General features: G+C 35.9%; 1 protein-coding gene across 3 annotated transcripts in view; it reads right to left on the bottom strand.

Annotated features, from left to right (window-relative positions):
- Positions 1 to 150: 150 nt before the first annotated feature.
- The window catches only part of LOC131165553 (uncharacterized), a 35877-nt gene continuing 11733 nt past the window's right edge, over positions 151 to 24294 (bottom strand). The window contains exons 7-13 of one of the 3 annotated variants that reach the window (XR_009139596.1): positions 22022 to 22444; positions 21877 to 21918; positions 21585 to 21763; positions 20751 to 20843; positions 20532 to 20657; positions 1636 to 3629; positions 151 to 1061 (exon numbers count right to left, since the gene is read on the bottom strand). Coding sequence is in view for 2 of the 3 variants with exons in the window: in XM_058123470.1 (XP_057979453.1) it covers positions 1839 to 3629; positions 20532 to 20657; positions 20751 to 20843; positions 21585 to 21763; positions 21877 to 21918; positions 22022 to 22444 (2654 nt within the window). In the remaining variant the exon portion in view is untranslated. Of the gene's footprint in view, positions 1062 to 1423; positions 3630 to 20531; positions 20658 to 20750; positions 20844 to 21584; positions 21764 to 21876; positions 21919 to 22021; positions 22445 to 24294 lie in introns of those variants that run through there. The other 2 variants (XM_058123470.1, XM_058123471.1) reach the window with 2 other exon arrangements.

Raw genomic sequence — 24294 nt, 5'->3', positions numbered from 1 at the left:
ATCAATGAATTGTCATATTTCCATACAATAATATTCTATTTTTACCTTCTCAATTTATAATTCAAACATAGCCATAACTCATAAAATTTCTGAACAGAAATCTGTAATTGAGATGATGCATTTCATATTTTAAATTTTAATTTAAATAACTTTTAATAAAAAATAAAGACAATTTCTTATTGCATCTTAAGTAATCAATACAAATCTATATCCAAAACTTTAAATCTTTATTGTGAAATACTACGTTCCTATATTATGTGTAGAAATAAAATAAAATAAAATTTATCACTTAATTTTTATTTTTCTTATGTTGACCTAAAATTGGAGCTGAAGGTCCAGACAATGGGACTGCCTATGCCCTGATTCCGATGTTTTTTCATACATTTTTTCCATGTCTTCTGCTGGGCAAAGAGACTCGGCACCAAAACACAAAAGAAAGCAACCAAACAAAAAAAAACATGCAGCAAGAACAGAATGCCAAATCAACTAAAGGAGCTCCCAGATGGATCCCTGAAGCTTTGAAATGACGACTTTGGGAGGAAGTCTGAAACAGAATGAACAACTCCTCTTTAATCTGGCAAGGAGGCAGCCCCAGCAGCCAAAGCATGGGTTAGCCCATTAGCATCCCCGTGGGTAAACATGAACTGCCCAGGAAAACGATATTTCAACTTGCTAATATCATTTACAATATGGTCAATCTCCATTCAGAACACTCTACGGGGGCCTTGAGATCTCATCGATGACAAGCTTTGCGTCTCCTTTGAAATCAAAGTTTTAACTCCTTTGCCTTGCAGATGGCAAAAATGACCGCATAAGTTTCTCCCAGAGACACATCCAGTGCAGCAATTAACCCCATATCCTCTTTCCCAGCAACTAATGCTATGAAAGCCTAAAGAGAGTAAAAGCTGCATCAAAATTCATGCCATGAGTTCACTGTTGCCAAGCCTTAGCTAAATGCCCTTCAGCTTTGCCCCAATATGGCCAAGCCCACCTCTAACCATTTCCCTTTTTAAATGCTGCGACACTCTGCTGCAGCCGTTATGCAATATGACCAGTCAAAACTGGCTCAAAAAATTCAACCACACAATGACAGGCGTCAACATTTGTTCAAAGAAAGGATAAATAATGCCCAACAATATGAATCTGGCGGGAACAACGAAAAAGAAAATGGCAAGTGTAACTTCGAGCTTTAGCTCATTTTACTCCACGCCTCCACAGAATGGGATTGCTAAATGAAGAAATTTAATAATTAATTTTAATAAATTAAATTTTCTAGATAAATAGCAGAATAAACCATTAGCATCAGAAAAAGGGTCATGAAAGAAAAATAAGATTTGGTTTTTAAATTTTGAAACATAATTAAGAGGAAAAAAATCACAACAGCAAACCATTGATAAATAATGAATTGCTTAAACCGACGACGTACTAAAATTGGGCCTCCAACATTTATATTATAGTATTGATTATACTCTATTCATCTCGGTGAATCAAACAGATGATCTGATTATAGTAAGACATTATAACATTGGAACAAAAAAAAAAATCACAAAACAGAACTACATAGGCAAAAAAAAAAAAACCTCACGCCCATATATTCCACCCCAGCCCCCAAAAAGAGAAAAATTATGAACTTACCTATTGCTCGGATATCCTCAAATGCTGTCTCAGTAAGTGCTTCCTATATGCTTTCCTCTTCCTAGTTTGTTACAAGTCTTACAACCCCTGCATTGCAGAGAACCTCCCAAACAAACACAACTGGCCTTCAAATTGTCCATCAGCAGATGCCAATTCAACCCATCCACCTGATATTCTCAACTTCCATCTGGAAAAAGCCAAAATTATTCAAGTTCTATACCCTTGTCTCTCGCTGCCCCTACAACAGTACTCATACTCCCAGTTACCCTACAAAAACTGAGATAGGATCTCCACAACCCAATGGAGAAGGGATACACTGACAAAGCTCGCTTGAGAAAGCTCTCACAGATGGTCCGCACCCCTGATAGATTACCCAAAATACCTGCAGCTTCTACCCATATATACTCAGGTGCTACAGGAACAGCCTCAGAGATTGCATTGACCAAAAGTGAGCTTGCCCAGAACAAAACACTCGCAGAGTTGACCTTATCAGACTTCACGCCTCTTCTTAGCAGCAGCTTACATACAGAAATTGCTAGCTGATAGTTAGATGGCAAAATCTCCATAATGGCTTCAACAAAATCCACCAGATACTTTAGCTTACCAAATTCATGCGGTAGGAGAGAGGGCCCATGCCATCCTTCAAGAACCAAGTTAACTAGAGAAAAATCTGCTGAAATTGGACACAGTATGCTATTCATTAGCTGGCGGATCCTTGGTTTTTTTATGTCCTGAATGAATTTTCTAGACAGCGGCAGAGACTCTGGGGAAGCCCGGGCATTAACCAAATAGCCTTTCAGGATGTTCAGAATTCCATTGACAGAAGCATCCTCCTCCGATTGTGGCCCAACAGTAAGCAAAAACATAGCATGCTCCCTCACGCACTGCTTAAAATCCTTGGGAGCAGCAACCTTCAATGCTCTGTCAATAGCTATGCAAGCTTCAGCATGATCATTCTGCAAAATTCTACAGAGAGAGAGATTAAGCAAACCAAACAGCGCGTCCCTCTGATTAAAATCAGATTTTAAAATGTCTGGACTTGATGCTGAAGCTGACTCTATCAAGCCACACGAATTATGACCATTATCACTATCCATGGCATTTAAGATTCCATTTTCAGGACAATGAATCTTCCAAACAGAGTGAAACCATCGAACCATGAGTTCTTTTGCAAAATCAGATCTTCCATTCTGGAGTGCATATTCAACATACTGGTTCCAGATGCATTGAATACCTGGCACTTCCTTTGGCCAGTTGCTCAGGGCCTTTTCAAACCCCACAAAACTCAAATCCCCAGAATCATGCTTCTGTGCCCGTGCTGAAATCAGAACTAGTTCTAAACAGGATGGATACAGCATTATGTATTTGTCCAACAAGTTTTGACTACATTCTAACTCATTAAGAGCCACCATACAGCTAATATGGTTAACAGCAAACAGATGTACTGATCTAAAGGTAGTTTCACTTCTAACTGATTCATCATCTTTGTATGATGCAATAGAATCCACTGCCATTTCAATCAGCTTGATTGCCTGTTGCTTCTCATTGACCATCAAGCGGGCAGAAAGCCACTCTATTGCAGAAAGCTCTTTCCCAAATTCAAACTGCTGCACTATTTCATTGGGAAGTCTCCTGTAGACTACAAAGTATACACAACAAACCCAGAATATGCATTTGTCAGATAGTGTTAAGTATGGGAGAAGATTAGAGAGCAACAGAGAATGGGAACTGTCAGAATTCTTTGTATTAAGGAAGAGCCCACAAATCCTCTGCACGGCTTTCTCGGCATTCCCAGACATGCAGAAACAATCTATCATCTGCAAAAACAAGTCCAAAATGCATGCACTAGCATGCATTACGTCACTGCCAGAAGCAGATGCATGACAACAAAGCGCTGAGAGTGCAGTGTCGTATGCAACCAACCGCTCATCAAGATGCACCCGACTGTTGATGTACATAAGCCACAGTTCATAAGATCTTTCATTATGTTTGATCTGGTGAAAAAGAAAATTGGATTGACATACAAATGGTTGCATTCAATTCTCCAAGAAAAAAAGGAAAAAAAAAATATGAAAACAATGTGTGCATAGTCTAGATGAATGCCATGCAAAGCCAAAACAATGTAAGACGAGCAGCCCCACATAAATGAGAGGGGTCAATAAGTGGACTCTAATTGTCATGTAAACAAGATTGCATATACATTCCTCACTGAGCAACAAGTAGGAGCTATCTTGAGGAATAAAAGCCCGCCCATACAAGATCACACATTAAGTTTCAGAAATTTTTAAATTGATCAGACCCTGCATCCCAATTCACCAAAAGTTCTCACATGCAGTGAAAAAAATTTATATTTAGTGTTCTATAGCAATTAAAGGAAACACCTCTTATAAGTACACAAATATATTACTTATTAATATTGAACAGGAAATGGCATAAAAACAATTTCAGAAAATTCAAAAGTTGCTATTCCCCCAACACACACAGAGAACAAGATCTGACTACCCTTAGAAAATTTAATCCTAATGTTCAATTAACTTGGATATAACTGGAGGGAAGACAACAATAATGTAAGATGACAAGCCTTCATTAAATAAGAAAGGTAAGCAAGCAGCCTAAACTAGGCACATAAACAGGATTGCTTATATATTCCACACTTGGGCAACAAGCGGGGATTGTGTTCAATCACAGAAGCCCACCCTTGAATATCCCACGCCAAAAAGTCAGACCAATTTAAAAGTCACAAACATTACACCACCCTGGATTGCTCTACAATACCTGCAACAAGAAAACAGTAACCAACAGCCTTTTTCCCTTTATTTTTTTCAGAAAAAGAAAATTTTTCATTCAGAAAAAAAGAAATACAAAAGGGAAAATAAGGATTTATCCTCAGAATAAAAGTGTACAAGAAGAAAAAATAAAATTAATTAATTCAAAATAACACAGCCTGCCAATCTCACTCAAGTCTGAGAAGCATAGCCCTTTAAAACAGCTAGTTGAACAGACCAAGGCAACGTCTAATACTGTATCTTATCCCAGAGCAAAGAACATGTTATCTTCTCCCTCTCAAACAGATGAGCCATTTAATTCCAACAAAATAACACACGCAACACTGCAAAAAACACATCTCCATCATGCTGACTCATCTCTACTTCAAAAAACCAGTAAAGGAAATAATCGACAAATCTTCCACCTATTTTGGACACATCCAAACTTCTCCAAACACACCAATTAACTTGTTCCACACCATCCAAGAGAAACAGCAACACAGAAGATGATGAGAAACAGATTTTAAACTATCAAAACATAAGGCAGACACATCTGGAGAAAACGCCATAGAAGGCCTCTTACCCTGAAGGAGATTTTTGGTGTTAACCCTATTAAGAGACAAGCAACCACATAAACGCCTAAATCTTAGAGAGTACTTTTGCCTTTGAAATGATACTAGGAAGTGGAAAGGTCATATTAGCACAAACTAAATGCTCTAAAAAAATTTCTAGAATAACTCCCTCAAGAATCTAAAACCCACGACCAGTAATCCCCCCCCCCCCCCTATTGGACGGATGATAGCCATCCAACACCAACAAAAAAGACAAAAGCTCCACCACCTCATTATCACTCAAAGCCCCGTGAAAAATAAAATTTCAAGAGAAACTTCGCCTGTGTGAAATTAAGAATGAAAAATGACACGATTATGCACAAAAGGAAAGGCAACACAGTCGAGGGAAAGAAATGAAAAATGCTTACTCTTCCACCCAATTATCATCGTAAAAATGAATATGAGAACCATTTCCGGAAAGTCCACAACAAATCTGGTACAAGGAATAAACAAGTAGGTATGTGAAATACACCTTGAAGAACTCTGAAAAGAAACTCAAACTTCCAAATTTGCATCCCACCCAATTACCTATGTGGGAAACCACACACTTTTAGCAACTTTATGCCAAAGGAAGCTCAACTATGACAGAAACTGCGAAAGTTACGCACCCTTAGAGGCATGTTTTTAGACACCTACCAAGACCCTACCCCTTCCTTCTTAGCCCTACAAACAACCTCCCAACTAACCAGGTGATCCCTCTTCTCCCAGACCCCAGACCAAAATAAATCTCTAAAAATTCTCTCAAATCTCACTACATATCCCACTGGAATTCTAAAACTAGATAAAAAATAAAGGGGTATACCAGAAAGACAAGCTTGAATAAGGGGGTGTTTGGTAAAATTAAGTGGGGCGTTTGGTAAAATTAAGTGTTAAAGTGTTGAACACTGAATTCAAATCTGATTTTTGTCCGGTTCTATTGAACTCAAACCAGTCACTAAATCTAAAATCTAAATTATTTTAACTATTTGGTGTCTAATATCTTAATATGTGTTGTTCTTCAATTTTAACCTTCTCAACACTTCAAGTATAAATATTTGATAAAATTATGAGCAATATAAGCTAAAGTTTTTAATTTAACATAAATAATTTTTTATCGACATATATTTAATAAATAATTATAAATAAAAATAATATAAATTATTATCGTTCAAAAATAAATATTATTATTTTAATTTAATCACATGGGTAATGAGTTTTTTGTATTCTTCATTTTTTTATAAGGGATACAATTGGCAAAGAGACTTCAATCTGATTCAGACATGTTTCCATGTCTCATTCTATCAGAGAAATTTTAAGAAAATTCAGAGCTGCCGCCAAACGCTCTGATGTCTAACCGGTTCAATTATCTAGTGGACCCATTCAAACATAAACTCTGGTCAGAGGTCATTCAGACCAAACAAATGCCCCTGAAGCGTGTAGTACCCAACTAAAGTAAATAAGGCACAACTCCACCCATCAAGATGCTTAGATACCTATGCCACCATTGGATCTCAAAATCTGAAAAACCTCATATCACCCCCCAAAGGAACCCTTAGACAAGTCAAAGACCATTCTAAAATACCACACCCAGCTAAAGAAGCCAAGTCTGTTCAAACCAAGATTAATACCTTCCAGTTCCCCAAATCTATATATAAACCAAAAACCCTCCAAAAGAGTTGCAAAATGGAAAGCACATTTAAGCCCTAAACCACTTCTTAGGTTCCCCTTTAACAATAATTGAAAAATGGGCATTAAACATGCACCCCTCATCCAAATGCTCCACTTCTCACCAAAACCCTTTTTAACAAAGATTCTATCCAAAAATTTTAGACTAATCCAATAATAAGCCTTTCAAGACCAATGACTCCAATTTAGACGCACACCTTTCTCTTTGCAATGAACATTCTCCACCGCCTCATTAGCTGCTAAAATAGCAACCATAATCTGTCTAGCCCCACGCTCTGAGCTTGAGAAAAGGTATCTCCCAATACACAACTCAATCTATTTGCAAAAACCTTAGCAATAATCAAATAAACACTAGTTAGGAATTTGATAGATTAATAATCAACAACCTTAATATAAAAACTCTTCTTAGGCAACAAACTGATGAAATCAGAATTAATACTCCTGCCCAGCACAACATTAAAGTAGAACTCATTAACAACTCTCCCCAAACCCTCTCTAACCACATCCCAACAATCCTAATAAAATACCATATTAATAGCACTCGCCTTAGGGCATTCTCCCTCTCTATTCCAAACACAACAGCCCTCACTTCATTCTCTTCAAGAGGCCTCTCCCACCATTCATTTGATCACTAGGTATAAGACCCCACTCCACTCCCTCCTCTTCCTTCCTAACAAAAAAAATATCCAACTCACCTAAAATGCTAGTCTTCATCACCTACAATCCCCTAAAACAATATTCCACTTTCTCAATGCTTCCTCAAGATGCTTCAACTTTTTCATGAACCTAGTACCTCCCAATTCTCATACTCCCAATCCATGTCCTTTCAGCAACAAATGGTTGTTAACCCTGTGATGCATGATCGGGCTAGTTCTTTGTCGTAAACATTCTACTGCAGAACAGTACAAAAGAATTACTGCCAAGAGAGAAATTGGAAGATAAATAGAGAAGGGAAGATAAATAAGAAAGAAGAAGAAGATAGGGGGGAAACACGCATGTTAAACTTCTCAATTCTAATTCACTTTAACCACCTACAAAACTACAATTGGAAATAAAATTCTAAGACACAAAAATTAAAAACAAACCCCCACACAAACATTATCCTAATTAATTACTACTATTGGGATAAAATCCAATAATTCCTTAATCCAATTATTCTTAATCAACCTCCAACAAGGTTCCATCCACTCCCTTGCTTCTTGTTCTACATCAAATATTTTCCAGTTGAAAAAATTTGTCCTCAGATTTTGAAATATTGGATGAGCAAAAAAAATGAATCAATGAACTTGGACTCTTCAAAAGTCAGTGCTTCAGTGATGCACGAAACCTTGATCCTTTGGTAGCATCAAAGAAAGAAAAGAGTTGGATTGATGATCAAAAAAAAATTTTATAGCAAAAGATTTCATTAATAGGAAAATAATTTACACATAGGAGAATAAGACATCTACCAAGAAAATTCTAGAACAAAACAGAAGAAAAAACTAAAAACAACAAAGAAAAAAATAAACATCAAGCCAGCAAATTCCTCCAATCTCACAGTAATGCTAATGGACACATAACAATAGGGGATGTTTTGAAGACTTTGGATGTCTTTAAACACCTGCATTCCCTTGCTTGTAGTGGGCCTAGTGACTTCAAGTTGAGTATTAGTCTCTATTATGGTCCGGTCAAGCGTGTCATTTCCTACGTCAAAGTTTATTATTTACGAAGGTCATTTACGAGTCTAGTTCCAGAGTTATTTATGAAATCTTTTAAGTCTAGAGAAGTCAATACAGCTGTAGTCTGCAATAGTCATTTTCCCAGGCACATTTAATAGGCAAGGTTCATACACTTATATGTATGGTATTTGCCAATCAATTCTGATCTGCTCAGAATTTCCCTGAGATTTGGAAGTGTCGGTTGAGGGTTGACCTAGTGGCTCCTTCCATAACCTCCACAGCTGCATTTCTGCGCGAGAAGATCTCTCTTTTGCCACCGTATCTCCTTGTAATTGTCCTAATATGTAAGATTCTTTATCTGATAGATTTTGCAGTTAATTTTCTCCATGCAAGCTGCATCAAATTGGCTTCTTCTTTGAATAATTTTTAGATGGGTGCCAGGGGAAGAAGAAGAAACCACAACCAAAGAACCAGGACTTATGCACCATTGAAATGTTGCATGATCTTCAAGAGCAAATTTGAAACCTTATGAAGCTGGTTCTCCACATTAATAATCCAGGAAATGGAAGAAGATGAGCCCAACTAGTTTCCTGACGATGGAAGCGATGATTCCAGCAGGAGTCAGAGACAAAAGGAAGATCATGAAGGAGAAGCTCAATGCGCAATTCCTACCATGGGACTATGAGCAAACTTTGTACCAGAAAGTGCAAAATCTTAGGCAGGATGGGAAGAGTGTGAAAGAGTACAAGCATGAATTTAATCAACTGACAATTAAGGAGTAATCTTGCTGGAACAGAATCTCATAAGATGATCGATAAATCAATGACCTTTGACTGGCAATTCAAGATCAAGTAAGTTTGCAATGACCTTTCAGTGATGCTCACCAGCTTGGTATGAAGGTTGACGGTTAATTGACCCAGAATACATTGAAGAAGTTAGGGCATGATCCCTGGGTGGGAGTCTCTTCCAGTTGCATGGCCTCAAATTTTATTTTTGATAGAAATCACGCGGCCTCAAATAAAAACACAAAGGCAGCACCTGCAATGCACACAAAGGCTAGTCACAGAAATCATCCATATAACCCCAGTCCAGAAAAGCTATTAAGTGCTATAAGTTTTCAGAACTTAGACATCAATCAAATGAATACCCAAAAAGCAATCTCACGAGAAGAGCTAATTTTTAAGAAAACCAGGAAGAAGAACCAGAAGGTTTTGGTGCAAATGAGATGCAACCGGGCATGAAGCTAACTTGGAAGAAAATGGATTTGATGGTGATGAATTAGGCAAAATTCTGGTTGTTCAAAGGTCCATGCTTGCTCCACCAGACTGCCAGAGACAAATGGTGAAGAATGGTTTAAGAAAATAACATTTTTCGCACATGCTGCATGTCTGAGAGCTGCAGCGGTGAGAATCTTTAGTGCAAGAACGCTAGGCAAGTTGAAACTCAAGACTCAGAAACACCACAACAACATTACATCCTTTGGTTCAACAAAGAAAATGAGATGCTTGTGTCTTTAACATGTTTGATAAGTTTTTCAATTGGCAATTAATTTAAAGATTCAGTTTGGTGTGATGTGGTGCCAATGGATGCTTGCCGCGTCTTACTCAGCCATGGCAATATGATTGAAAGAATGTTCATCATAGTGATGTGAAAACACCTGTTCCTTATATTTTCATGGTAAAAGATGGTCCTAAGACCAATGAAAGAAGATGCTGTAATCATAAGGGAGGCCAGATGTCCTTGCTCGGTGTTTATATCTGCTCAGGAGGCCAGAAATCCACTCTCGTTTAATTCCAGAATACGTGAACCATTCCAAATGCTGGAAGAATTCAAGGAAGTTACGCCGATTGATACCACCGCAGAAAAATACAACCCCACAGACTTGGTAGGGGCAGTTTTGCCACACTTGCCACCTTATCGAATGCGTCCAAAAGAACATGAAGAGTTGCACAAACAAATCTCAGAGCTGTTAAGAAAGGGCTTTATTTGAGAAAGCTTAAGTCCATGTGAGGTGCCTGCTTTACTTAGACCAACGAAGGATGGGACATGGCGAATATGCGGGGGCAGCAGAGCAATCAACAAAATAACAATCAAGTATAGACACAGGTGGTCTGTAAATTGGATTTGAAGAGTGGCTACCACTAAGATCATGAATGGAAGACAGCATTCAGAACAAAGGATGAACTTTAAGCATGGCTTGTATGTTGTAATGCCATTTGGGCTTACCTAGCACTTTGATGAGGTTTATGAGCCAGATGCTTAGATCTTTTATTGGAAAACTTGCGGCTTCCTACTTTGATGATATTCTAATTTACAGCAAGGATCCTGAGGCTCAGATTGAACACTCAAAGGTCTGTTGCAAGTTTTGAAGCAGAATCAGCTATATGCAAATATGAGAAGTGCATATTCATGGTCGACAGATTGGAAATTCTTGGATTTGTCATCTCTCCTCATGATATAGAAGTGGATGCAACTAAAGATCAAGAAATTATGAAATAGCTTACTCCAAAGACAGACTGAAATTAAAAACTTCCAAGGATTAGCCACCTTTTGCAGAAGATTTTTCAACAATATCCATTACCATCATGTGACCAATTACAGAATTTCTTGAAACAAGACTTATTGTTGGACTCCTGGGGCAGAAGAGAGATTCTGGTTAAGGAATTAACAAGACAAGCTCCTGTCTTACCTTTTCCAGACTTTAAAAAGGTTTTTGAAGTGGATTGTCATGCGCTTGAAGTGGGGATTGGAGTTCTTCTGAGTCAAGAATGGCATCCAATTTCTTATTTCAGCCCGAAACTTAATCGGGTGCAAAAAAATTACTGCCCCTATGATCTGGAATTCTATGATATTGCCAAGCCTTGAATTTTGGTGCCATTACTTGATCACATAGAGTTCATTTTACATTCAGATCATGAAGCTTTAAACTGAATCATAGACGTGCAAAATAGGTGGCCTTCCTGCAAGAATATACTGCCATATTGCACTAAAAGACCGGTTCACAAAACAAGGTGACAAATGGACTAAGTAGGAGAGTATGTTTGCTGGTTACCATATCTAACAATGTTGTTGGAATGGAAGCTATCAAGGAGCAACATATGGAAGATCCCTATTTCAAAGATATCTTAGAAATACATGAAGCAAGGGACAAGCCAGTGCTTGTTAAACTTGTCTTATTAGATAGATATATGGAAGATCCCTATTTCGAAGATATCTTAGAAATACATGAGGCAAGGGACAAGCCAGTGCTTGTTAAACTTGTCTTATTAGATAGATATATATTCAAGGGAAACAAGCTCTGTGTTCCAACTGTTTCTTTAAGAAAGTTTCTAATTTCTGAATTGCATGATATTTGTCATATTGATCAGGATAGAATGCTGAATTTGGTGTCTGAAAGGTATTCTTGGCCTTCTTTACATCGAGGTGTTTACAAGCATGTGGAAATATGTCAAACATGTCAAACTGCCAAATGCCAACAGCAAAATGTTGGTTTCTAGTTTCTACACACCTTTACCAGATCCTACCATTCCATGGGTTGACGTAAGTATGGATTTTGCGGTGGGACTGCTGAAAACAGCAAGGAGTATCAATCTGTATTTGAGGTGGTTGACCACTTTTCAAAATCGGCACATTTCATAGCATGTAAAAAGACATTTGATGCAACTCATGTAGCAAACCTCTTTTTCATGAGATTATGAGTTTACATGGCTTGCACAATACAATAACATCTGATAGAGATTAAAAGCTCCTCAGACATTTCGGGAGAACTCTTTGGAAATTAGCAGCACCTACCATCCCCAAATTAATGGACAGACAGAAGTTGTGAATTGAAGTTTGGGCAATTTGTTGAGGTGTCTTGCCCTAAACAACATTTGGGCAGTGGGATTTAATCCTACAAGAGGTTGAATTTGTTTACAACAATACTGTGAACAGAACAACATGATATAGAAGCTGCCTCGTCATCAGTGACACTATCAAGAGGGGGACTTGGTGAAGGTGTTCCTTACAAGAGAATGATTTCCTAGAGAATGGACCATGCAGAATTTTATGCAAATTTGGGAAAAATGCTTACAAATGTTTGCTCTAAACTCTGGTATAACCGGAATCAGGCCATTTTCCAGAATGCTCCTTTGGACCTGACCTATACCGTGAAAACGTATTTTGCCATAGCCCGAAGGTATATACCCCAACGCAAAAGGTGGCTCAGTTGCCTGATGTGGAGCTTCCAATGGGCTTCAAATCTCTCCAATCTTTAATATTTCTGACATTTACACTTCCCATGGTGATATCAATTTAGGCAACTGGAAGAGGAAGCAAATGGTACATACTTCTTCAACGAAGGATCAGGTGGAGCAAGTAATTGAAGTTAGATGTGTCAAGCCCAATGAAAGAAATATTACCACTTTCTCGTCAAGTGGGAAGGGAACCAGATACAAAAATTTTATGGACAAGTGAAGAATGATTTAAGAAAATAGATGCTGGCAAGTGTAAAGCTGCAAAATTAGGCCACTTGTACAGCGGCAAGTGTCTTCTAACAGGGGGATGATGCAGTACAGCTGCACCAGTAAAAGCACCGATAATGTTGTTATTTTTATGTATATTATTGTTATTTAACATCATTAATATGGTCCAGTCTTGTACGTCATTTCCTAAGTCAGAGTTTATTATTTACAAAGTTCATCTATAAGACCAGCTAAGAAACAGCATATCCAAAAAGTAAAAGCTGCTGAGAAGAGAATGCTTAGATGGATGAGCGGTATAATATTAAAGGATAAATTAAAAAATGAATATACTCGCGGTAAGTTAGGCATAGCTCTTGTAAAAGATAAGACAAGAAAGGAAGGATTCAAATGGTTTGGGCACTGCAACATAGGTCACATAGTGTGCCAATGAGGAAGAGTGAATTAGTTACTATGAAGGACAGTAGAAAGGGGACACCTAAAATAACTTGAAATGAGATAGTGAGTAAAGATTTAATAACCCTGAATTTGTTGAAGGAAATTGTCCATGATCTCATAAATTAGCGAAAAAGGATTCATGTAGCCAACCCAACGTAATGGGACTTAAGGCTTGGTTTGTTGTTGTTGTTGTAGCATCAAATTTTTGGCATCAAAGGGTACTTAAGGTAGTATTTTTGGTTGATCGGTTGTCATTGCACTTAAGTTTTTTTTTTTATTATTATTATTTTCAATAATTGGTTAGTAGAGTAGATATTGTGTTTAAGATCTGTAGGCTTAAAAAATGCATTTTTGTATTCTCCACTTGCAAATCTTGGAGTATACAAAATTTTTAAAGAAGTGCACCGGTCCCAAGCCCAAATAAAGGAGCAGCGTCGTGTTAGATAGCTAATAGCCAGCATAAAATTTTGTCAGATCTTTGTATATCATGAATTCTTACCAAATCCACCTGGGTCAAGGGAATAGACTAGGTTAGTATAGAAGGGAGAGGACTCAAAACCAAAAAAAAACTAAACTGCAAAAGCAAACCAAACTGATCCGAAAAATTGGCAACTATTTTTTCAATTCGATTTCAGTTCGAAATTTTTAATTTTGAGTTATCAGTTCAGTTTTTGGCCCATTCAATAACTATAATGAACCAAACTAAACCGATATACTATATATATATATATATTATGTACAATATTATATAAAATTTTAATAATTAAAACTTAAAAAGTCTTATTACACTATGATTGACTCTTAAATTTCAATGATTAATATTTCAAATTATGTATTTATTATTACGAAGAAAAAATATTATTTTATTATTTTTAGTGACTTTAAAATTTTTGTATTTATGATGCTGGAAGTTATACTTCATTTTACCTATATAAATTGTGATCTAGCTTCATTTCAAAATACAGTTTTTCTTCTTCAAGAAAACTTTATTGTCTACGCTTTCTTGAGATTTATATTTTGTTGGGTAATTAAATGACACTACATCTCCTAAAGCTCTAGTGTCTGTGAGTGCACACAAAAGTGAGCTAGCTGAGAAATCTTGGAGGTCATGTGTGCAGTGACTATATGCACCAAGAAATGTTTTCCATAGGCGCGAAATCGGCTTTAAGGACAGTGGTCCTTCCACACCTCAGCTTATGATAAGTTTTTACATTTTTATTTAATATTATTTTTAATACTAAATATTTTTCCTTCTATAATATTTCCAACAGTTAGCACAAGAAACTAGGATTAGATTAGTAACTTGGAATGTAGGGACTCTTGCGAGCAAAAGTATGGAAAGAGTGGAAATAATGTTTAGAAGGAAAATTAACTTAATTTGCCTTCAAGAGACGAAATGGGTAAGGAAGAAAGCTAGAGAATTTGAAAATTAAGAATTTAAACTTTGGCACACTAAAAAAGAGAAACATAAAAACCGGGGAGGGGGGGTTATTGTAGACAAAAACCTAAAAGATAATATAGTAAATGTTAAAGAATAGTGGATCGGATCATTAAAATCAGGATAGCTCTAGGCCTGCAGACCGTGAACGCTATTAGTTTGTATGCTCCCCAAATAGGCTTAATAGAAAATCTTAAAAGACAATTTTGGGAAGCTATGAATAGTATTTTACCAGGGATACCAACATCTAAAAAGACATTCATGGGAGCTGATTTGAATGGACACATTGAAAAAGATAATATAGGCTATGAGGACATGGAGACTATGGATATGGATAAAAATGAGCCTAGTGATACATTTTAGATTTTTCCATGTCTTACAATTTGGTTATATTCAAATACTTACTTTATAAAAGAGAGAATAACACCTAATAACTTTCAATGGTGGGCATAATAAAAGTCAAATAGATTTCTTCCTAACTAGGAACAAGGTTAATCTATTTTGTAAGAATTGTAAAGTTATCTTGAGTGAGAGTTTTGCTACATAATATTAGATATACACACTAAAAAATGGAAGAGAAAGAGTAACATAAATCAACACATGAGAACTAGGTGGTGGAGCTTGAAAGGAGATAATATAGTAAAATTCAAATATAAAATTATAGAAGAGTGTAATTGGACAATAGAGGGTAAGGTAGATGCAAATATTGTTTGGAATAAAAATGGCTAACTCAATGGAAAGGATAGCAAAAGAGATTTTAGATGAGTCCAAAGGAAGATATCTAGGTAGTAAATTAAGTTGATGGTGGGATCAAAAAGTCCAAAAAGTCATTAAGACGAAAAGGAATCGGCATAAAATATGGGAAGGTTGTAAAAGTATAGAAATTAGAAAATCTTGAAAAGTATACAGAAGCAAGGAAAAATGCAAAAAGAAAAAAAAAAAAAAAAAAAAAAAAAAAAACCCTACTAGTTAAGCTAAACATAGAGCTTAGAATACTTTATATACTAGACTAGATACAAAAGGAGGACAAAAACATTTATAAACTTACTAGAGCTAGAAAAAAAAAAATGCAAAGATTTAGGCGATGTCAAATGTATAAAGGACGAGAGTTATAATGTCTTAATTAGAGAAGAAGGCATAAAAGAGAGGTGGCAAAAATACTTTGATAAGTTGTTAAATAACAAACCAAAATGAAAGATTAAATTTGGAAGTGACAAATGAGGAGAAGACTAAAAATAGGATAATTTATTTGCAAAATTAGAGTTCTAGAAGTTAAGAAGGCATTAAAAAGGAGGGGAAGTCAAAAATCTATTGGATCAAATGACATACCAATTGAAGTTTGGAAAAGTTTAGGGGATAAAGGAAATATTTGGTTAACTAATCTTTTCAACATTATCATAAAAACCAAGAAAATGCTAGAAATAATGGATGAAAAGCACGTTAATACCTTTATACAAAAACAAAGGTGACATTCAAAATTATAATAACCATTGTGGAACTAAGATTCTGAGTCATACAATGAAATTATAAGAAAGGATAATTGAATGAAGAATAAAACTAGAAATGAGGATTCCAGACAATTAATTTGGTTTTATGCCTAGGAGATCAACAATAAAAGTTATTTATCTTTTAAGAAGATTAATGAAAATGTTCAGGAAAAAGTAGAGGGACTTGCATATGATTTTCATTGACCTAAAGAAGCATATGATAGAGTACCTAAGGAAGTTCTTTGGTGGGTCTTAAAAAAGAAGGGGGTTTGCAATTAGACGTAGTGGTCATTAAAGATATGTATGATAGAGTAGTGACTAGCGTTAGGACAGTAGGAAGGGTATCTAAAGATTTTCCAATCACAATAGATGCACATCAAGGTTCTACTTTGATTCTTTATCTTTTTACTTTTAGTGATTGATGAACTTACTAGGAATATCCAAAACGAAATCCTTTGGTGTATGTTGTTTGTAGATGATATTGTGTTGATTGATGAAAGTAGGAGTGGACAGGAATCTAAGTAAGAACTTTGGAGACCGCAATAGAGTACAAAGGTTTTAGGACAAGTAAGAATAAGACACAATATATGAAATATAATTTTAGTAACGTAATGAGCATATGATTAAACTTGTTAATCAAGAGATTATAAACACTAATAGATTTCAATATCTTGACCTATCATACAAGCGAAAAAGAAATTGAAGAAGATGTAATACATAAAATGAAAGCAGGTTACGTACAATAGAGGAGTGCATTGGGCATGTTGTGTGATTGTAGAATACCCTTAAAATTAAAAAGGAAGTTTTATAGGATGGCTATCAGATCAGCTATGTTTTATCGTTCTGAGTGTTGGGCAATTAAGAAACAACATGTACAAAAATAAAAGTTGCCAAAATGCGGATGTTAAGGTGGATGAGTGGTATAATATTAAAAGATGAACTAAGGAATGAGAATACACAAGGGAGGAGCGACTTATATGGTTTGAGCATTTGACACGCAGACTTAGTGGAGCGCCTATGAGGAGGAGTGAATTAGTTATTGTTTCTGACATGAAAAGAAGTAGGGGTAGGCCTAAAATAACTTGGAATGTGGTAGCGAGAACGAATTCAATAGCCCTTAATCTAGTAGAGGAAAACGCTCTAGATCGGGTGAATTGGAAGAAAATAATTCATGTAGCCGACCCCACCTATTGACCTTACGGCTTGTTGTTGTTGTTGTTATCTGTATGCAAAGTTACTCATGAAGTTTTTAAGTCTAGAGATGTCAATAATTGTCATTTTTCTAGGCACATTTAATGTGCAATTTGTCAAATACTTCATATAGATGTTAGTCCAAATAATGTAGTACATGATCTTCCCTTTCTGTTTTGCCTATCAATTTTTACCTGCTCAGAATTTTCCTAAGATCTGGAAATAGGGATGTAAATGGACTAGGGGCAGTAATTGGGATGAATTTTGTCACACAAGGCAGATTTGGGGGCAATAAGTGGGAAATGCATTTTCCCACCCTGAACTCACCTCCAAATAAATAAACAAATATATATTCATATGCATGCGAATGGGTGTGTGTGTGTGTGTGTGTGTGTAGTATTTTCATCCAATTGTTCATATCTTCTAAATGCATCATTTTTATTTTATTTTATAGTACTTTACTACGTTATCTATAATTATATTAAAATAAGATAAGTTATGTTATTTTAATAATATAAAGACACAGGAATGGTTCTTTTTCAAAATTTGTATGTTCCTTTTATAATGAGCTGGGTGGATTTGGATACCTGGTGGGAGGTAGATCCCTTATTGAGATGAGGATGGGGAGATAAATAATACTTCAGGGCAGATTTGGGGCAGTAGGCGGGGGCGGATTTAGGTTCCACCCCATTTACATCCCTATCTGGAAGTGTGGGTTGAGATTCACTTAGTGACTCCTTCCATAGCCTCCACCACTGCATTTCTATGTGAAGATCTGTCTTTTGCCACCATATCTCCTTGTAATTATCCTAATCTGACAGATTCTGCAATCTATTTCCTCTACACACACATTGCATCAAATGCAGCAGGAAATAAGCTTCTTATCATTATAGTGAAAGAATGTGTCCTCATTCCCTTGGGTCACTGTCAAATTACTAACTAAACCCAACAATCCCTTGACCCAACTCTTCTTGATTTTCTCCAACAAGGATCTTCCCAAGTTCTTGCTTCTTTTCCTACATCACAAGGCCACACGCAGCAGCTGCACTCTGAAAATTCCAGCAGAATAAGCAACCTAGAAGAACCCGGCTGGTGGAATGACAGGCAGTGCATGAGGCTTCTCCAACCATCAGACGACATCAAAAATTTGGGGAAGAGCCTTTCAGGAGTCTGTCTCTATTGGGGTGTTGGTGTCAAAAAAATGGTTCACAGAAAGAAGTTCTTGAAATTTAGGCGCAGGGGCTGTAAATTTTTTTGTTTTTTCATATTTAATCAGGGCCAGGTAATTGAATATTCGTGGATGGTGTGGAGATGGAATACTGATGAAGAGGATGATGTGGAATTACTAGATAGGGAGAGAAATAGAAAGAGGAAGAGAGCAGGAGAATGAGGAAGAAAGGAAGAAGATCAAAGACGGAGAGAAGAAGTTGGTTCAAAGAATTCTGAAGGAGTTTGATTGCTGCCGAGGAGATCATGGTTAGACTTTGATACCAAAAGATGCAGAACAGTAGTAAGGAATTGCTGCCAATAGAGAAATTGGAATGGTTTAAAAACCCAGACTGGTGGCTGACCCGGTAAAGTCACTGGGTCGATTGAACCAATCAGACCAGTGGCCGAACCAGTTAGCATGACTTTTATATGCATATATATATATATTGATAATATTACACTTACCTGAAATATATTTTAAAGATGATAGTCATAATCTTCTAATGGTCATTGCAAAATATATTTAATTACAAATAACAATTTAAATAAAATTTTGTACATCTTTTATTTTTTTTAAAATTCTTGAAACTTAATTGTTAATAACTATTATTAATATTTGTGAAATAAAAATATTAAAAGGCAAAAGAGTATTTTGATCCAATCAAAAATTAATAAAAGTTTTACTTAAATTGTTGTGAGCAAATATAAGTTACCTCTTTTGTAATGCTCTATTATAGCATGTGCAAACCTAATTTATTTATTTGATATGGCATGTGCTAACCACAAGAGACGCTGGGTTCAGTGGTAACTCCCCTTCTTTTATCTGAGGTCGCAGGTTCTAGTCTTCTCTCCTTCATAAACACATACCCAATTTTCTTAAATAAAGAAACAGGATAACCCATCCACAAACCCGGTTTAGACCGGGTTGTACAGATTTTGAGCAGGTCGGCTGGTTCAATCCCGGTTATCTTCAAATCTGAGTTTAGGGAGGTAACCAGACTGGCTTGTTGACCGATTTCGGTCGAACCTGGCCAAATCAGCCAGTCCGGTCCAAGTTTGGAATTTGGAAGAAAAATAGAAGAGAAGGGAAAACAAAGGAAGGAAGAAGGAAGAAAAGAGAAGGGATATTTGGGAGAGGAAGATAGGGGGAAAACACACATACACATGTTCAACTTCTCAATTCAATTTCACATGAACCGCAACAACAATACAATCTACTAATATATATAGGAAACTAAAATAAATAAAATTACAAATAAACTCTTGCAAGATTTATTTTCAAAAAAAAAAAAAACTAAGACACATAAGTTGAAAAAGACAAAGGCCATGTCCTAATTTATTACAGAATCTATTGGGCTGAAATCCAATAATCCCTTAATCCAATTCTTCTTAATCAGCCTCCAAGGAGGGTCTGCCCATTTCCCTGCTTCTTGCAACATCACATTCATGAGAAAACAAGCTTTTGCCTCAAAAGAATCATCATAAATACACATGTAACTTACTGAAAGTACCTATAGGCCAAATTTTCCTATATATCTTGTAGGAAATAGATGAGTGAACGTCCATGGAATAAGTTTTAACCAGGCTCCAAGTAGTAAGTTTAGGAAACAGTAGATCCATAACATTGCTGGTCTTGATAAAAATGATAGTAAGGTTTCATTAATAATAAAAATAGAAATGCAAACAGAACAATTAAATTAATTGTATGTGAAAAAAAGGAGGTTTCATGAGCTGCAGGGATCATGACAATCAAAAACATTTTGATATCAAACAAGGCAAACAAAAACTGGATGCAGCTAGGCATCCCTAGGATTTATTCATAATGCACACAAGGTACTGGAAAAGTTTCCTTTTACTTATACAAGAAAAGGAAGGAAAGGGGGGGGGGGGGGGGGGCACAGACACGGAGTGTTTTTCACAGATACCGAAACACTTCCAACCCAAACAGAGAGTTAAAATAATAATACAACATACCGCATGAAAGAACATGTCATCCTTCTCAATTGAATTCTTGTTTGCATAGAAAATAAGCAGGTAAACAACCCAGAGAATTACAGATGTTGGATCTTTCTCAAGAGCTCGTGATAGCATGTCCAAAGCCTGTATATCTCAGAAACATAAGAAGATGACAAAACAAAAGTTGGCTTTAAAAAATCTAGAGGATGACATTATAAGAGCAATTGCAAAAATTACCTTATTCACACCCGGATTAGATTCTTGATTAAGAGCAAAAAAAACCATTTCCAAGGTATGGTCATAATCACCCAAACCTTGTTTAAGTTGATCCTGAGAAGAACATCATGCAAACAGGAAGCTAAAACAACAGAAACATAAACTAAACATTTAAAAGACACTAAGGCATTTGCTGTCACTACAAAAGACTTCAAAACATAACTGCACTAGCTAAAGAGAAATCTACATAAATACCAAAGCAATGGCATGAAAGAAAAGAACTTCATAGGATAAGATTTTCCAAAGCTACATTTTAAAATAAATAAATAACAGGTGGATTGGAAATAATTTTTTTCATTTTCCAGTGCATTGCAGTTGCACTTCAGTTGCACTTCAGTTGCAGGCACTAGCAATAATGAATAAAAAAAAAAATAATATATATTTCCTAACTCCCTAAGACCAAATAAATCATTAGGAATTTAGGCCACAACAAATAATATAAGTCCCACAAAAAGCATGTGAAGGGATGAGACAAAATAACCAAGTCCAGATTCAAAAATCTTCCAACCTATACTGCATTTATACCACAAAATAACTGTTTAACTGTTTAACCGCCAATAAGATGAAATCACATCAAGGGCACACAGATAGTTTTTACTTTTTAAAAATGGAAATAGAAAATATATATATATATATATACAGATAGTTTTACTTTTTAAAAATGGAAATAGAAAATATATATATATATATATATATATATATATTGAGATTGTGGCACAGTGGCAAGGTAACAAAAAGCACAAGGAGCACGAAAATAACAAATCAAGAAAGATGAAAAAGAAAGTAATAACAAACCACTTCGCAATTTTGACTTTGAAAATACAATGACTGCCTATTCCAACTCGCATGGACCTCAATGCGACTATCATTCCCAAGCAAAAATGGATTATCTGATGGCAAACTCCTCTGAAGAGAATTTGAAATTGCCAAGGCAGTACTGAAACACTTTCGCCAGCAATGCCCAAGACTCCAAGCTAGAACAGATTCATATGCATGCAAATCAGCTTTCAGAATATCTAAGGGAACTAAATAAGTTGCAGGAGCCAAAACAACATAATAATTGAAACATTTTGAAAATTTGCTGCACCATTAAATTTTCCTTGATGTGATAATGATCCAGGGCAAGAAGCTGCCAGTATCGCCCAAAAACAAAAGAGTAAAAAAAGAGAGTTAACAACAATGCTTGCAACTGAACTTAAAATTCCAAAAAATTCAGATAGAAGAATTCGTACCAGCACCGTTAGAGTCACCATGTTGATTCGAATTTCTGGCAGAGTAGTCTTTAAAATGTTGCGAGGAACATTCCTCATTGTTACATTTTCCTCGCAGTTCATACATGCAAAGCGGCCAAATTGGATCGATAGTTAAATTGCAGGTATAAGAACCAACTTCTCCAAAACATGTATCTCTTAGAGTCTCCAGCATATAGTCTGGTCTCATGATGCCTGGCTGGACTTTGTTGGAGCTGGCACTGATGCCTCCTACACTACAATTATCATAAGATCTATTCTCCTTATCTCTACCATGTAATCCCATGAAATTGACTGGGGATGTAACCCTCAAGTGAGCAAATGGACTCATCAGAATAGGAAGAGGTGAAATGCAGAAAGACGTTCCAGGATCGTGAGCTTCTCTTATAGGACATCTGCTTTCCTCTGCACTAGCAGTTAATCAAGATTCAAAATTAAAAGCATGCTTTTCAAAACGGAGTTGATGGTCAGTATGAGAAGGAAACCCAGGAACGGCACTGGGTCGGTCCGACAGCGAAACCGTTGGGTCGAACCAGTACCATAGTGATGTCAGCATGACACATATATATTATAACAATAATATTACATTAATCTAAGATAATATTTCAAGGATGCTAGTCATGATCAGTTGATCCTAGGTGTGGGCATGAAAAACCAAACCAAACCAAACCGAAAAATTGGTTAACCATTTTTTTGGTTTGGTTTCAATACAGAGTTTTCAATTTTTTCAGTTAACGGGTTTGGCTTCAGTTTGGCCAATACAACTGCAGTTAACCGAACCAATATATTATAAATATAGCCAAAGAACGAAATTCAAGCTTGGTGTGCGGCCGGGCCGGCTTGAGTCCTTTAATCGAGTCCCCCTTCTTTATCCCAATAAAGGATATCGATTTCCTATAATAAGAAAATATATTATGTAATTATATATTACATAATTTGTTAGTAATTTAAATTTAAATCTTTTAAATAACATTTTAAAACTTGAGTTGGTTACTAATGCTATTTTTTTAGAATTAGAATTTGGATTATGGAATTTGTTCATGTTCAATTCATGAGTGGTTGTTTTTAAACTTATGTAGGATGCTAATTTAAAATTTATAAATTTAAGATTTTTTATTGATGCACGAATTTTAATGTTTTAACTTTAAAATTTACAAGTAGATTATAATAGAAGAAAAAATATCAATTTTTCATGACTTTAAAATTTTAAACTGAATCAAATGGTTCAGTTCAGTTAATTATTAGATATTGACCTAAAAACTGGTTAACAAACAGTTTGGATTCGGTTTGCATTTTCTGGAAAACCAAAATTTCGGTTCAATTGCAATTTGAAGGGTATAGTTTGATTAACGAAGCCATGCCCAACCTTAATGATAACCTATGGCTAAATAGAGTTAAAAGTAATTACTAACAAATTTTAAATAAAAACTAGTAGTTTTCTTCAAAAATATTCTTGAAATTTATTATTATTACTTATTAGGAGTTCAAAAAAAATATTTGAAAGATATGGAGAATGTTTGATTGAACTAATAGTTTACTTAATTTGGCGTATATTCTATTTTAATATGCATTATTGATTTGGTTACATAAGCAACAAAGTAAAGCTAGTACATAGCAGCTTAAATCTTGAAGACATGTTGAGCTCCGAGGTTCAAGTTATGGGGGTGCTTCTTTCACTCTGCGCCCACTTAACCCATGGCTGACCTCAGTTCTGGCTAAGGCAGTCTGAATGTGACCAGTTCAATTGGGTCAATACAGTTCATGTCAATTCTGGGTCTGGTGGTTTGACCAGCCTGGTGACCAGTTCTGATTGAACCTGGTTGGACTGGCTGGTCCATTCTAGGTTTTAAAACATCGCATTAAACTCTTTAATTGCAAATAACATGGCACTAAACTTTTACCTAACCAACGGGATACTAGCATTTCTTCAAACAGTTAGTGTTAGCATGGATCCTTATAACTTAACAAGGTCTTCACTGAGGGAGACAAAAAACTATTTAAAATTTTGCGAACAAGCTAACAAAGCAATTGACATCTCAAACAAATATTTGCAACAATATGCGTACATGGTGCATTTTAAACCAATGATGTTAGATTTCCCATTGTTACCGGAAAATGCTAATATCCCAGTGAACCTTGTATTGGTACAAATGTTCCAAAATGCAGTACATTTTTGTTCTAGATCGTTAAGTTTAACAATCCAGTATTAGTTCAATATTTTTCATATATTTTTTATTAGGTAAGTGTCGGGAATC

Source organism: Malania oleifera, chromosome 10 (assembly GCF_029873635.1).
Source record: "Malania oleifera isolate guangnan ecotype guangnan chromosome 10, ASM2987363v1, whole genome shotgun sequence".
Lineage (NCBI taxonomy): Eukaryota > Viridiplantae > Streptophyta > Magnoliopsida > Santalales > Ximeniaceae > Malania > Malania oleifera.
Note: the sequence above shows the minus strand (reverse complement) of the source record. Positions and strands in the feature narration are given on the sequence as shown.